Here is a 12,694-nt window from a genome sequence, read left to right on the forward strand (position 1 = left end):
GTTCTCAGTGCTGGGTGAGGTGGTTCACAGTGGGCCATCATGAACACTAGGAAAAAAAAAAAAAACTTCCCTACTACAAGGGGGACAGAGCCCTTGAACAGGCTGCCAAGAGAGGTGGGAGAGTCTCCTTCACAGGAGATACTAAAAACCAATCACTTCCACTGTGCTCTGGAGTGATTGCTAAGCCTTTGTATCTGAGCAGTTTGTGATCATAAGCCACATCAATGCGAAGCAAAGTGCTCTGTGACACTCATGAAGGTGAGAACAGATGTGTGCTTGTCATGCACTTAGCACAATGTGTTACCTGGGGCATCTCTGGGCTATCAAAAAGGGATATAAAGACCAAGCCTGGACAACTCTGAAGGAGGGATTGGAACAGGTTGCCTGTAGATGTGGTGGATGCACTGTCCTTGGAGGTGTTCAAGATTAGGCTGGGTCAGGCTCTGGGCAATCTGAGCTGTAGGTGTCCCTGTTTATTGGAGGGGAGTTGGATTAAATGGCCTTCATGAAGATCCCTTCCAACTCATTATTCTATGGAAGGGGGAAGCTGAAGTTTTTAGTCCATGACCTGCTTTTGTCCAGTGATCTTGGACCAGCAAGAACATGAACTCTCTTAACTTCAGAGTGGTTCTTTCAGTCATTTGGTAGCATATGTTTGTCCAGGAGCATGAAGCATACCTATCCTTAGCTCAAAGTGCATTTCATCTTTGGTAAATGAGAACTTCATGGTAGCGTTCACTGTAAAATATTTATTGTGAAATGGATAACTGGAACCGTAAGGAGAACTTGAGTACATTGCTCCAGGTGCTTCACATGGTTGGGCAGCTGGACTTGATCATTGTTCTTTTCAGACCCTGAAAGAAATATGTTTTCTTGGCTGGGGAAGAGGACCAATGATGCACCTGAAGCATTAGCAATACATGTGTCTCTATATACATACCTATGTACAGGAGAGATGAGAGCTAACCAAGTCGCTCCCACTAGCAATACACTTCAACAGCAAAATGTGGGAGGAGAGTGAAAATATTACTGTAAGGACTGCATGAAGACACCCACCATCTAGAAGTTTGCTGTCACTACCCTCTTCATCCTGCGCTAGAGAAACGGGATGTTATTTTGCAGTGAATGAGGTGATGTTCCTACCATCTTCTTGGGTAGAGAAGTCAACCTCACAGACTCTCCTTTTATTCCTGCCTTGTGAGCATACTGTGAAGTCTCTTTAGTTACTGTGTGATCAGAACTGCCAAAGGTCTTTCCTTCACTTCTCCTTGCAGGAGAGCTGTTTTCCAAGATAGCCAGACTCAAAGCAGTAGTTTGGAAAAAGCACGGGGACAAAATCACGAGCCTTGGCAGACCTTTTGCACTGGCCAAGCTCTCTGGAAGGACCTTGCAGAGCACAATTAATTCTAGTTGGTTGCACTGGGCTGTTTCCCTCTCCCCATAGAATGTAGTGTAAAAAAAGCAACCGTGCTCACTACCTGCTCTGCTGCTGCAGTGCTAACTCAATGATCAAGCAACTAGAAAACAACTCCACCCAACCCAACTCCAGCAGCTGGAGCTCTGACAGCAGCAGTATGACTTTGTTCTTAAATATGCAAAAAATTAGTCAAAATTGAACCTATTTCTGTATGCCTCTGGCAACTTCTTATTTTTCTCCTCACACATGGATATCATTTAGCTCTGGAGATGCTTCCATCAGCCACCCGCCTTCCTTTCTCTAGAAAAGGCAGAGCATGCATGAGTTCAATTTGACTGCAAAGACTTTGACTTTGTGGTTGTCAGAGTCCTCTTTGGCCGAATTCTCTACCAGCAAACTCCCCTGTGGCTGATGTATAGCATTATTCAGTGGTGCCTCATTTTAAAATAGTCCACAGCTTTGCTGTTTGCGTTTGGAGGTTTCTTTGCAGAGCAGAACCACCTGCAGTGGAGGTGGCTGGCAAAACCCTCCCCTAAGCTTCTGCTGCCAAATTCCTGCTGTGTACATATTCCTGCAGGGCAAGGAAGGAGAAGCAGCCAGGGAAACTGGGATGAGAATTTTTGAAGATTTGGAATAAATAAATATTTCTCTGATTAGAAAAGCAGCTCTACAACTGTCCAGTCTAAAGTCAAAATTGAGTCACTTCTTTTGTAGGTTCACAAGCTTTGGAGAGTGCAGGTTCATTATCTTTTAGCAAATTTAAATCTCTGCAAAGCAGAAATGTTCTGCTCAAGGAAGTGGGAGGTCTGCTGGAAGCTCACAATGGAACTTTCCTTCTCTCTGAGGGAATAATGAATCAGGATGAAATCACTACATTTATAATGTCATTTAAATGGGATGGTTTAGAATGACTGCTGGCACCGATCCTACTTCTGCAGAGGGCCACAGGTGTTTTTATGCATGCAGCCTGTACTCTAAGACAGCAATAAACTGTATAAGAGTCTGTAGTGATTCAGGGTGCAGCATGTTTAGTGGCAAACCCAGACCCTATCCCAGCAGCCAAGAAAGCAATACCTTATTGTGGCCTTTAAGTTTTTATTTCTTTCTTACCTTTTTGATGCTAATGGCTCTCTGCAGATGAATATCCACCCATCTCTCCTCTCCCTCTTCTCTTCCCAGGGACTGTTTCTGGAGCATGTACTCCACGTCACTTCCTTGCAAAGTATTTTCACCCAAGGTTGCCTCCCTAGATAGGCACTGTGATGTATGATTCACGCCTTCTATGGGTGACTCACCAGCCCCTGGGGTTATTGCACAGATCCCTGAATGGATTTAAGGCAGGCAGCTCTCTGCATTATTTGGACTGCTAGCCCCTTTCTCCCTCCTGACCCACTCGGAGAGCACCAATCACACCTTTAACTGTATCCTCAATCCTTTCCTCCCACCTCCTTGTCTTCAGGAATTTGATGAACCCTGTTCATCTAGCATGAATTAGAGATTTCCAAGGGCAACAAGACTTGGTTTCTTTGGCACCAAAAAGTATAGAAATATTCATAAATTGCCTATCTCTAGGTGCTTCAGAAGGGACCCGCTGTCACATTTGCTGCTGCAATGCATTGCTATGATCAGTCTTAAAGGCTGTTTATCGTCCCGGGGCTGGTCCCAGTGTCAAAAGGATGAGAAGCCAAATAGTCTTTATAGCTGCCATCAATCAGTTTGTCTGCATTGTTTTTGGCAAACCAGCAGTCAACTTGCTGCTGGCCATTGTAGATCCTCCTTTGCTTCCACACAACAGGAACAAGCCGGCCCTTCACTTTCAGAGTGTTTGTAAGGTTTGGCTGTAATGCTTCCGTTTGGTTTTGGCCAACTTGCTGTTGATTTATGTTTAAAGATTCCTGAAGAAGTTTAACTTCATGGCTCAAGAACTGACCTGCAACACAATATAAAACACATCACTTTAATGATTGCTTTGTGCCTACGTATAAGTAATTTTTTAAATAAGTTATATTTTGATGGTTCTCAGAGTGCGGAGTTGTTTACAGCTTCTCTGCAATGGCAGGATGAGTCTATGTCCTGAGATTCTTTAATAAAACTTGTGAAGACAGAGATTAGAATAAGACCTTATTTCTTGTCCACTGACTGAACTAAAGAGCTTCTTGATCTACTAGTAGGTAAGTAAGTTCCCCTCTGTAGGCCATGGTTACTAGAGGATGATAGCCTATACAAAGCCCATCAGCAAGTGGAAAGACTATCTAGGCCTATAACCCCAAGTTCTCCTCTGTAAACCTCTTAATGTCTTTTAGGTAGATGCAAAGGGCCTGAATCCAAAACTCCAAACTTGAAGGATCATTTCCTGCTTAGCCTGAGAATGCCTGAACGTCATGGAAACTATGGCTTCAGCCTTAGTTCTGTATATGTGTATGTTCATAAACATCACTTCTTGTCATCCAAAAGAGCCTAACAGTTCAGACATTCTCTGAACCTTCCTAAAGTCCAGTTGCTCTCAGAATGTGGGGATGGTTCATATTAAAAAATTTGAAAGAAAAGGGTAACAAGAAATACTAATGTTTCTTAATCAGGCTCAAATGTAAACAGCTAATTCCTACAAAGACAGACCTTCATACGTATGGAAGGACAGAATTTGAAGGCTGTAAGCCAATGATCTCTGGCAATGCACTAACTCTGTGACCAGAACTCTCTTTTGGGATCTGCAAGACCTCAGCTGACTCTCCTTTCTGCTTAGAGAGAGTCAGACCCAACTCTGTCACATTCCTGAGAGTACGTAGCTGCTGATCTATTCTAATTTAGGACTGTTATTGGAGAACATTTTATTGATGCCTTATTAGGGGTTCTTGTGAAATATTTGCATTCTCTCTCCGTATTATTTATCTTTGTGAGCTTCTAGTATGTGCATTCAAATGACAGCTGCATTAAACAATAATAAAAATAGTGGTAATGGGTAACACAGGCATAGACATAGCTGAGATAGTGAGAGAGAGCTCATACAAAGCAAGATGGGAGTGGAGCTGGGAATGCTGGCAACAAAAGTCATTTACAAAAGGAAGTAGAAGTTCCTTACACCTGGTAACTTCACCTCCACATACCCTTTTCATCACCTCCTGTCTCTGTCCTTTAAAACTGTTTGGAAGGATCATTTTTTTATGGTTTACAGCTCTGAACCTGAGAACCTGTTACTTACCCAGTAACCCATGGGAGTCAGAAGAGAGACCTTTACTGTTGGAGATGTAGAACCCCAGATGATCCTTCTGATACGGGGCTGGCTTCTTGTAGCGATGGATGAGGATGACAAAGCTGATTGTGTCTCGAATGGTCACAGTGATATTGGAATTGGCAGAGATGGACACCTCCAGGCTGCTGCTCCTCACAACAGCATTCCGGTCACAGGACAGAATAAGTCTTTCTCCATCATCCAGGATAATTCTGGTGGGTGTGATCTCCAAATAAGATCTCTCTGGCTTATTGCTGAGGATAGTGATTGTGTTGAAGTAAGTCCGATGTTTTTTGTGGCCATTGGGTGGTGCAGGAGCTCCAATTAATTGTCCATTCACAGTTACACCTTGCAGGAATAGAATCAGTAAGTGAAAACTGGAACCAAGAACAGGTCTCTTGTCTCAAAGATATGAGCTTTGCAACCAACAACATGCAGATTTACCACCTCATGCCTGAATTATTTTACTAATCAGTATTCAAAACAGTTCTACCAGTGTGTTACAAACTGATAAACTTATGTAGAGTATCTAAATTTATCCAAGCTAGGAAATACTGGCTTGCTCTGGAGGCAAGTGGCCTTAGCTTCTTTAGTCCTGACCATGTGTACATAATACCCAGGATAAAATCAGTTGCTTCTTGGCACAGCCACTTCCTAAGCTCTATCCAACGTCAGGACAACTTATAATCAGTACACTTACATGGGGTTTTTTGGACTATATAAGAGAAATATTTACCTTGCTGACTACTATAACTCCACCAGCCATGCTATGATTTAACTAAACTGTTTATTTGTTGCTAAGATTTGGACAAACATAGGGCAAACACAGATCCTAGAGAAGTAAGGCAAGCTGCTGACAGGCCTGTTTTTCCTCAAATCACCAACTGGCATACAGACTGAACTTCTTCCAGGAACAGGACCTGAATGTATCCAAAAGTTGCTGTACCAGAGGATCTCATGGCAGTTCACATTTTGAGACTGTGTTCCTCATTACTTGATTCTAAAGAAGAGATGTAATCTGGCTAGCTGCAAAGTAATGTCTACTACCTCAGCCACAACTTTAAAGATGAAGTAGGACCCATAGAGGGAATAGCCTGAACCACAACAGTATGATGTGCTACACCTTTTCAGGTGTCAGTGCAAGAAATCCAGGCTCTCTTTGTGTGGCTGCAGAGGAATCCCCTGAACCTGTACTCTGATTGAATTATTTTCAGTTTTACCACCAGTGTCTTTCCAGCTTCCCTCAGGTTTGACCCGAAAGAAACACTTTCAAGTACAGATCCCACTGAGCCAACTGAAGCCTTGAGGTCCACAGCAAGATTCCCAGTAATTTTAATTACATTTGTGACTTCCTGCCTGTAAAAAGTGGCTTATTTCCCACAGGTCTTTGCACAGCTACTATACAGAACTGTGGAATCATTGAAAGGGACCATTAAAGATCATCTAGTCCAACTCTCCTGCAGTGAGCAGGGAACAGTAAGGGAAGAAGCTTGTGGCAAATCCAATCTAGACCCAAGACATCAACACACAAGTGAAATTTCTCTACCCCTCATCATTCCTGAGGGATTTTATAGTTTCCATCTTCATAGACTCAACAGGCTAGTTTTACAGAGTCTGCTTTCCTTAAACTCATTCTGCATTTCAGCCATGGAATCGCTCAAGTAGCAGCACATATGTAGTCTGTGAAAGAAATCCAGGAGAAATACTGCCAGGATCTGGATTTTATTTACCAAGGCAGGCATGAATGCATGTGAAACATGGAGAGTAAACCACAGAAAATAATTCTTGTGGTTTTATTGTTCGAGTTGTTTATCTTCTTTGTAAAACAAGTGTGTGAGTTATCTCCGGTTTTGACACCCCCTGCCTCCCACTATTTTCCTGCTTAGGACATAATCTGCTTATTAGCTGCCCTACTTAGAATTCCAGATCAGATCAGACCACAGTTTGGGCCTCTGGTTATCAGACTGGCTCGTGCAAAATAGATCCTGAATTGTGGGGGTTTTCTCAAGGCTATCATGACTTAGTAACCAGTTTGGTAGTTCCTTCAGTGAAAAAGCCTCACTGCTTGGTTAACACGCTCTGTCCTAGAGCAATCGGTGCTGTAAGTAGAGAGTGAAGTTCGAATATACAAGGAATCTTGATGAATCCATGCTGCTAAATCTTTCACTTGCATGTTGTGACCTTGTAACTAGTGCTAGTGAAGCTGTGCTATCAAAGAAATGCGTTGCCTCTGAACAAAATAGGTGAATCCCCCTGTGGGATCTCTCAGTGTTTGAGCATTCAGAATGCCTGTGGCTGTTTACTCAGCTGTGCCTCTTCTGCTTGTTCTAGTACTGGTCAAGTACAACTCCTAGCCCATACTGAACTGTCGTCAGGAGGATTTGACTTCTCCAGTCTAGCTGGAATGAAGCAGTACACAAATTTGAGAGGGTCTCAGCTGTTTTGTATGTGATTGCCACTCCCTTACTTCTAGTCAATGAAGACCTTAACTTCCTTAACTGCTCACCAGATTCCTTATGGTCAGAGACAAGTCGAAGAATGTCTCCTGGTTCTCCATCAATATTAAAGCAGACTGAGAACTTGCTGGAGGGAAAATCAATGACGAAATGAGGGTCTCCATCCGCTGGGAAGACATGGAATGGAGACAAATGTGAGAGACATACACAAAATTCCCGAGTTTAAGAATATAACAAAATTGCTTTTCAAAGAGTATTTTTCACTGTTTTTCTTTTTTTCCTAAGGCTTGATTGTTTATTGTTTTTAGACATTTTGCCAGGAAGCACCAAGCTTTGCTTTGTTTTTCACAAAGATCGTTTTGTTTTTCTCACAGAAAGCATTGTGTTTTCAATGAAAAATTGAAACCCAAAGTAGCCCAGGAGAAAACTGGAGTGTTTTCTTCCTGAAATACTATTTCATATGGGATTTACCATGCAAGTGTCTAATATTCCTGTTTTTCATAGTCTGTTCATGGGCAACATCCCTGACAGCATATATAAATAGATCTTCTAACCAAAGATTGCTGCTTGGGCACATGTCCCACTGAACCTTCCTGACCAAGATCAGATTGGAGCCATCGATAACAGATTTTAAACAATCCCATGACCCTATTTTTTAAAAAAATCAAAATCCTTTACTGACCATAAGGTACCAGATAGGTGTGGTTATAAGACAAGCCAAAACCCTACTTTGTAAGGTAAATTTGATCTTATCCAGTGAAATTCAAGTCTAAATTATTGATCTGGGCTTATTCTTCAGCATTTAATTACGACAAGAATGTTAAGCAGAGCTACAGAAGCAACAGGAAAACAGTAGAACACTACAGAATTTTCTCTTTTTTAATTCTCCAACAACATTGTTATGTTTCAACAGTATTAGGTTGCAAATATCTAACATTTTTTGACCAGTTCTATTACAGAGTGAAAACACTCTTCCCGTTCACTAATTTACAGTATTTTCAAACACAAGGATCAAATACTGTAGATGAACTACCTTGCTGTGTTTCCCAACACTTATCCTCATTCCTTATGCCCTTTGTTTTTGTTTTTGTTTTCGTTTTCCTCCCTACTCTGCAGGATAGTAAGTTGGGTTTTGGCTGATTTTATTGGAATGGTTCCACCTTGGTGGCATGCAATTGAATTTTCAATAAATCAGCTGCTGTTATTGTGGATTACAAAGATCAGGAAAATTGGCACTAACCTGAAGTTCTGGAGATCTTAATTCTTTGCTTATCTTGATGTCTGTGTATACCTAGGAGTGAGGAGAGACGGCTGTTATTGAGCAGCAGAAAAAGCCATAGTATACTAATGCTCCCAAAAGTTTACTCAAAGAAATTATGGGACATATTCCTGTAGCTACTTCAAACTTCATTTAGAATACCAGATTTTGTAGTTTCTAAAAAGCAATATGTGCTTCCATGAAGTGAGTTGTGTCTATAAGGTCTTGTTCAACGTTGCCCAGCCTACAATTAACAAAATCAATATGAAAACCCCAGTTTTCAGTTTACCACTCCTCAGTTAATTGTCTAGATCAGCCCTGTTACCAAAGTCAGCCATGAGAGATTAACCATGTGAAAAACTCTTACCAGCACATGATTATTTTCACCTCGTACCTGGTGGTGCCTTGTGTCCTTGCAAGCTCTGCAACTTTTCACCAATGCCATCAGTAGAAGGGCTGATAAGCTCCTCGTGAGGTGGTTCTGAATGGAGCCCAGCCTCTCTCATCTTCATATAGGTGAAAGGAGTTACAAAATTGTAAGCCAGGGCCATTGACTTTGCTTTCTCTGTTAAATATTCTTTCTCCTGATTGTCATTACTCTTTAGCCGAGAGTTAAGCAGTTCCTTGATAGTGAGGTAACTCCATGCCCTCTCAATGTAATTTTGGTCAGCTCTGCCATCTTCCATACCAGGGACAGCTCTGATGTCATTCGTGCTTGGCAAGTCAATAGCCACGTCTGTTTTGAGGAGGATATATTTCTTGGAGTTGCTAGCAGTCACCTCCACATGGAGGCTATCTGAGGTGCGGTTGATGAGTTTACCAGCTATTATAATTTCAGAGCCATTGAAGTAGTTGGGGAAGAAGTTCTGAGTGACTTGCTCCACGTTGTCTTCAGGGTAATCAATACGGATGTCAGAGAGGAGGGGTGTTCCTATCTCATCATAGAATCTGAAATAAAGATACATTTTTTTCACTGCACGTACTGCATGTGACTGTATGCATATGCTCTTGCACTTACACATAGCCGAGGATACAGTCAGACTAACACATCTTCCATTCTTTCAGGAACAGTTAGAGCTACCAGACCCCAAATTTTACAGTCACCTGTGTCACTGGGCTCCCAGAGGCAGGGGAGTCTGTAACTTTGGAGGTTTTCAAAACTTGATGGACAGGGCCTCAAGAAACCTCACCTAAATTTTAAATTAGTTCCTGAGCAGGAGGCTGGGTTACATGACTTCCACAGGTGCCTTTCAGCCAAAGTTATTCTCTACCCTTTTTTTAGTTTTCAGCGTTGAGCAGACATCTAAACAGACTCACTGCAGTTTGTTCAGAAGCATCCCAGCATGATCTGGCAGTCACCTAATTTCCTCTAAAATTCAAGAGCTCCGCAAGGAGATACCTCTGTCTACTTACATATGCTTATTAAAAATAATTCTTGGTTTCTCAGGCTCACAGAAAGCCCCACATTTGTTTCAAAGCATACACAGAAAACATGCTATTACCTGTAGCTTTCTAGTGGTATTATGTGTGTTATTCCAGAGCCAGAAATTATAAGACGCAGATGCTAAGCCCCCAAAGCTGTAGAGTATCTGAACCAAAACTCCTGCATTACTGGAAAGAGCCCTAGTTACTACAGTTTGAGATGACTGATAAACAGGAATGCTATTTTAGAATCGTAGAATCATAGAAGTTGGAAGGGACCTTTAAAGGTCATCCAGTCCAACTCCCCTGCAATGAACAGGGACAACACAGCTGAATCAGGTTGCCCAGGGCCTGATACAGACTCACCTTGAAAGTCTCCAGCAACACAGCATCAACACATCTCTGGGCAACCTGTTCCAATCCCTCACCACCTTCACTGCAAAAGACTTTTTCCTTGTATCCAACTTAAATCTACCCTCTTTAAGCTTGAAACCATTTCCCCTTGTTCTATCAGCACAAACCCTGTTAAAGAGTCTATCATCTTCTGGGGAGCCAAAGGAAAATAAAAATCAAGAATGTTTCAAAGGACTGTAGGAATCTTAAACACTAAATAAAGGAGGCCTGGAATTCAGTGCTACCTTATTGTTAACTTTCTTTTGGAGCAAGCAATGGCCTCCATGGAACCAGAGAGTTTAATCCTGTAATGCTTTGTAATGTGTCTTACCCCGCTTCTAAGAATGCTCTCTGTTGTACAGGCCAGAAAGCTTTTACAAGAGGTCAAGGCCCAGATTTAAAGTACTGTGTTTTTCCTGCAGCAGTGTGCTTTTGATGGATCTTCCCAGGCTGCTCCAGGAATGCTTAGTTTCCTATTTAAATGCTAGCCTCCACATCTCTTGGCAAATTGTTTCAGCCTGATTTTGTAAACAAACAAGTAGCTGGCTTCTGCCCTTCTTTAGTTTAGTTTAGCATTTATTTTCACATCTGCTCATACAGATTGCTAGGAGGCTGAGCTTCACTTTATATTTTATTCTCTCTCAAAAGAAATCCAAAGCCTGAATCAGCTGGCTTTCTTTTAAAGTCTCTCAGAACATTCAGTGTCTTCACTGTAGAGACCTTGACATGCTTTAAAACATGACTGAATTAAACCTTAAAACATGCTGTGAAATGGCTCCTAGAGTATTAAAAAAATGGTGGAGTGAAGGATACAACTTATCTGATAATACAGTACAAGGAAGTATCTACATGAAAATACAAGCCACAAAAATCAGAACACAAAAATCAGAAATGACATGTTACCCACATCTATGTTACCCACATAGATTTCCCCTCCACCAGTGATTTGAATTGGCCTCCAGTAAATAATTCTACTTTTTCTTATAAATTTGGTACCAAATGGGTTTACCATCACAGAGCTTGATAAACAGTAAGCAGTTAGTTAATCAGATGGAGGTGTTTGAACAAGTACTTGCTATGCTGAGTTTCTGTAGCCCAGTCAATCAGCAGATCCTTCATTTGCCAGGGAATGCCACTTGCTATCCAAAATACGTGTTTGGAGAAGCAAAAGACATGGGTGGAGTGGTAGATGGGTCTGTGTTGCCTGATGTTTAAGAAAAAGCTATGGTACCTTTGTGCAATTCCCCACTAGGGTCTTCCTTTGGACTACAACTAATGACACAAGAGAAACATGATCTTCAGTACTACTAAATGTTGAGGATTACAAGAAACCTGTCAGGAGTTATAGTCACAAAGAAAAATGAGAGTAATAAATGACTACATGATCTCATCAGGAATGACCCTTACGTGTTTTTTTCCAAAGAAGTATATTCTGGAGTTTGGGCATGAGGTTAGCTTTTTTAAAATATAAAGAAATAATGTTATAGTCACAAATTAAAATGAGAGTAATAAATGACTGTATGATCACATCAAGAATGACCCTTACGTGTTTTTTTCCAAAGAAGTATGTTCTGGAGTTTGGGCATGAGGTTAGCTTTTTTTAAATATAAAGAAATGATTTTCTACTCCAAATTGGTATCTTCATTCCTAAGCCTCTCTGTTCTGTTTATGTTGTCAATGTAAAGTGATCAGTGCATCCTTTTCTCCTTCTATCCACCTGAGGAGAGATGACACTTGTCTTCTGTCTCTCCAGGTTTACATGTCTAAAAGAGTGTTCTAAATGAAGGGAACATTCTGTGGGGCTAAGAAGCTCCAGTACACCTCAGAGTTTCTGCTAGAAAGGAAACAATTTCTGGATAGAAAGAAATTTGCAATCTCAATTTCTAAGTATACTCTGTATCTTCCATCCAGCATTGAGCCTCAGACAAATTCCTGTATCTTGCTATATCTCTTTAGAGGATTTCCCTCCCATAATGCCCCTAGAAACTGATGCAGATATCACTGAATCATAGAATCATTTGCATTTGAAGGGACCTTTAAAGGTCATCTAGTCCACCTCCCCCACACTGAACAGGGACACCTACAGCTAGATCAGAATGCTCAGAGCCTGGTGCAGCCTGACCTTAGATGTCTCCAGGGATGAGGCATCCACCATCTCTCTTGTCAAACTATTCCACTGCCTCACCACCCTATCATAAAAAAACTTCTTTATATCCAATCTGAATCTCCCCTCTTTTAATTTGAAACCATTTCCCCTTGTCTTGTCACAGCAGACACTGCTAAAGAGTCTGTCCTTTTCTTTCTTGTAGTCTCCCTTTAGATGCTGGAAGGCTGCTTTCAGGTTGCCCTAGAACCCCCTCTTGTCCAGGCTGAACAGCCCCAGCTCTCAGCCTGTCCTCGCAGGGACATGGTTGGTCGTGCTCGACCAACTTGGTGGCCTTCTATGATGCTGTCACATGCTGGGTGGATGGGGGAACAGCGGTAGATGTAATCTACCTTGATTTTAGAAAGGCGTTTGA

General features: G+C 41.7%; 1 protein-coding gene across 1 annotated transcript in view; it reads right to left on the reverse strand.

Annotated features, from left to right (window-relative positions):
• Window positions 1-729: 729 nt before the first annotated feature.
• Window positions 730-12,694, reverse strand: part of ITIH5 (inter-alpha-trypsin inhibitor heavy chain 5) — a 49,276-nt gene continuing 37,311 nt past the window's right edge. The window contains exons 10-14 of the mRNA XM_010713754.3: window positions 8,755-9,308; window positions 8,343-8,393; window positions 7,153-7,269; window positions 4,617-4,994; window positions 730-3,347 (exon numbers count right to left, since the gene is read on the reverse strand). Of these exons, the coding sequence (XP_010712056.1) occupies window positions 3,049-3,347; window positions 4,617-4,994; window positions 7,153-7,269; window positions 8,343-8,393; window positions 8,755-9,308 (1,399 nt within the window). The 3' untranslated portion in view covers window positions 730-3,048. The remainder of the gene's footprint in view (window positions 3,348-4,616; window positions 4,995-7,152; window positions 7,270-8,342; window positions 8,394-8,754; window positions 9,309-12,694) is intronic.

This window comes from Meleagris gallopavo, chromosome 1 (genome assembly GCF_000146605.3).
Source record: "Meleagris gallopavo isolate NT-WF06-2002-E0010 breed Aviagen turkey brand Nicholas breeding stock chromosome 1, Turkey_5.1, whole genome shotgun sequence".
In the NCBI taxonomy this organism is placed as follows: Eukaryota; Metazoa; Chordata; class Aves; order Galliformes; family Phasianidae; genus Meleagris; species Meleagris gallopavo.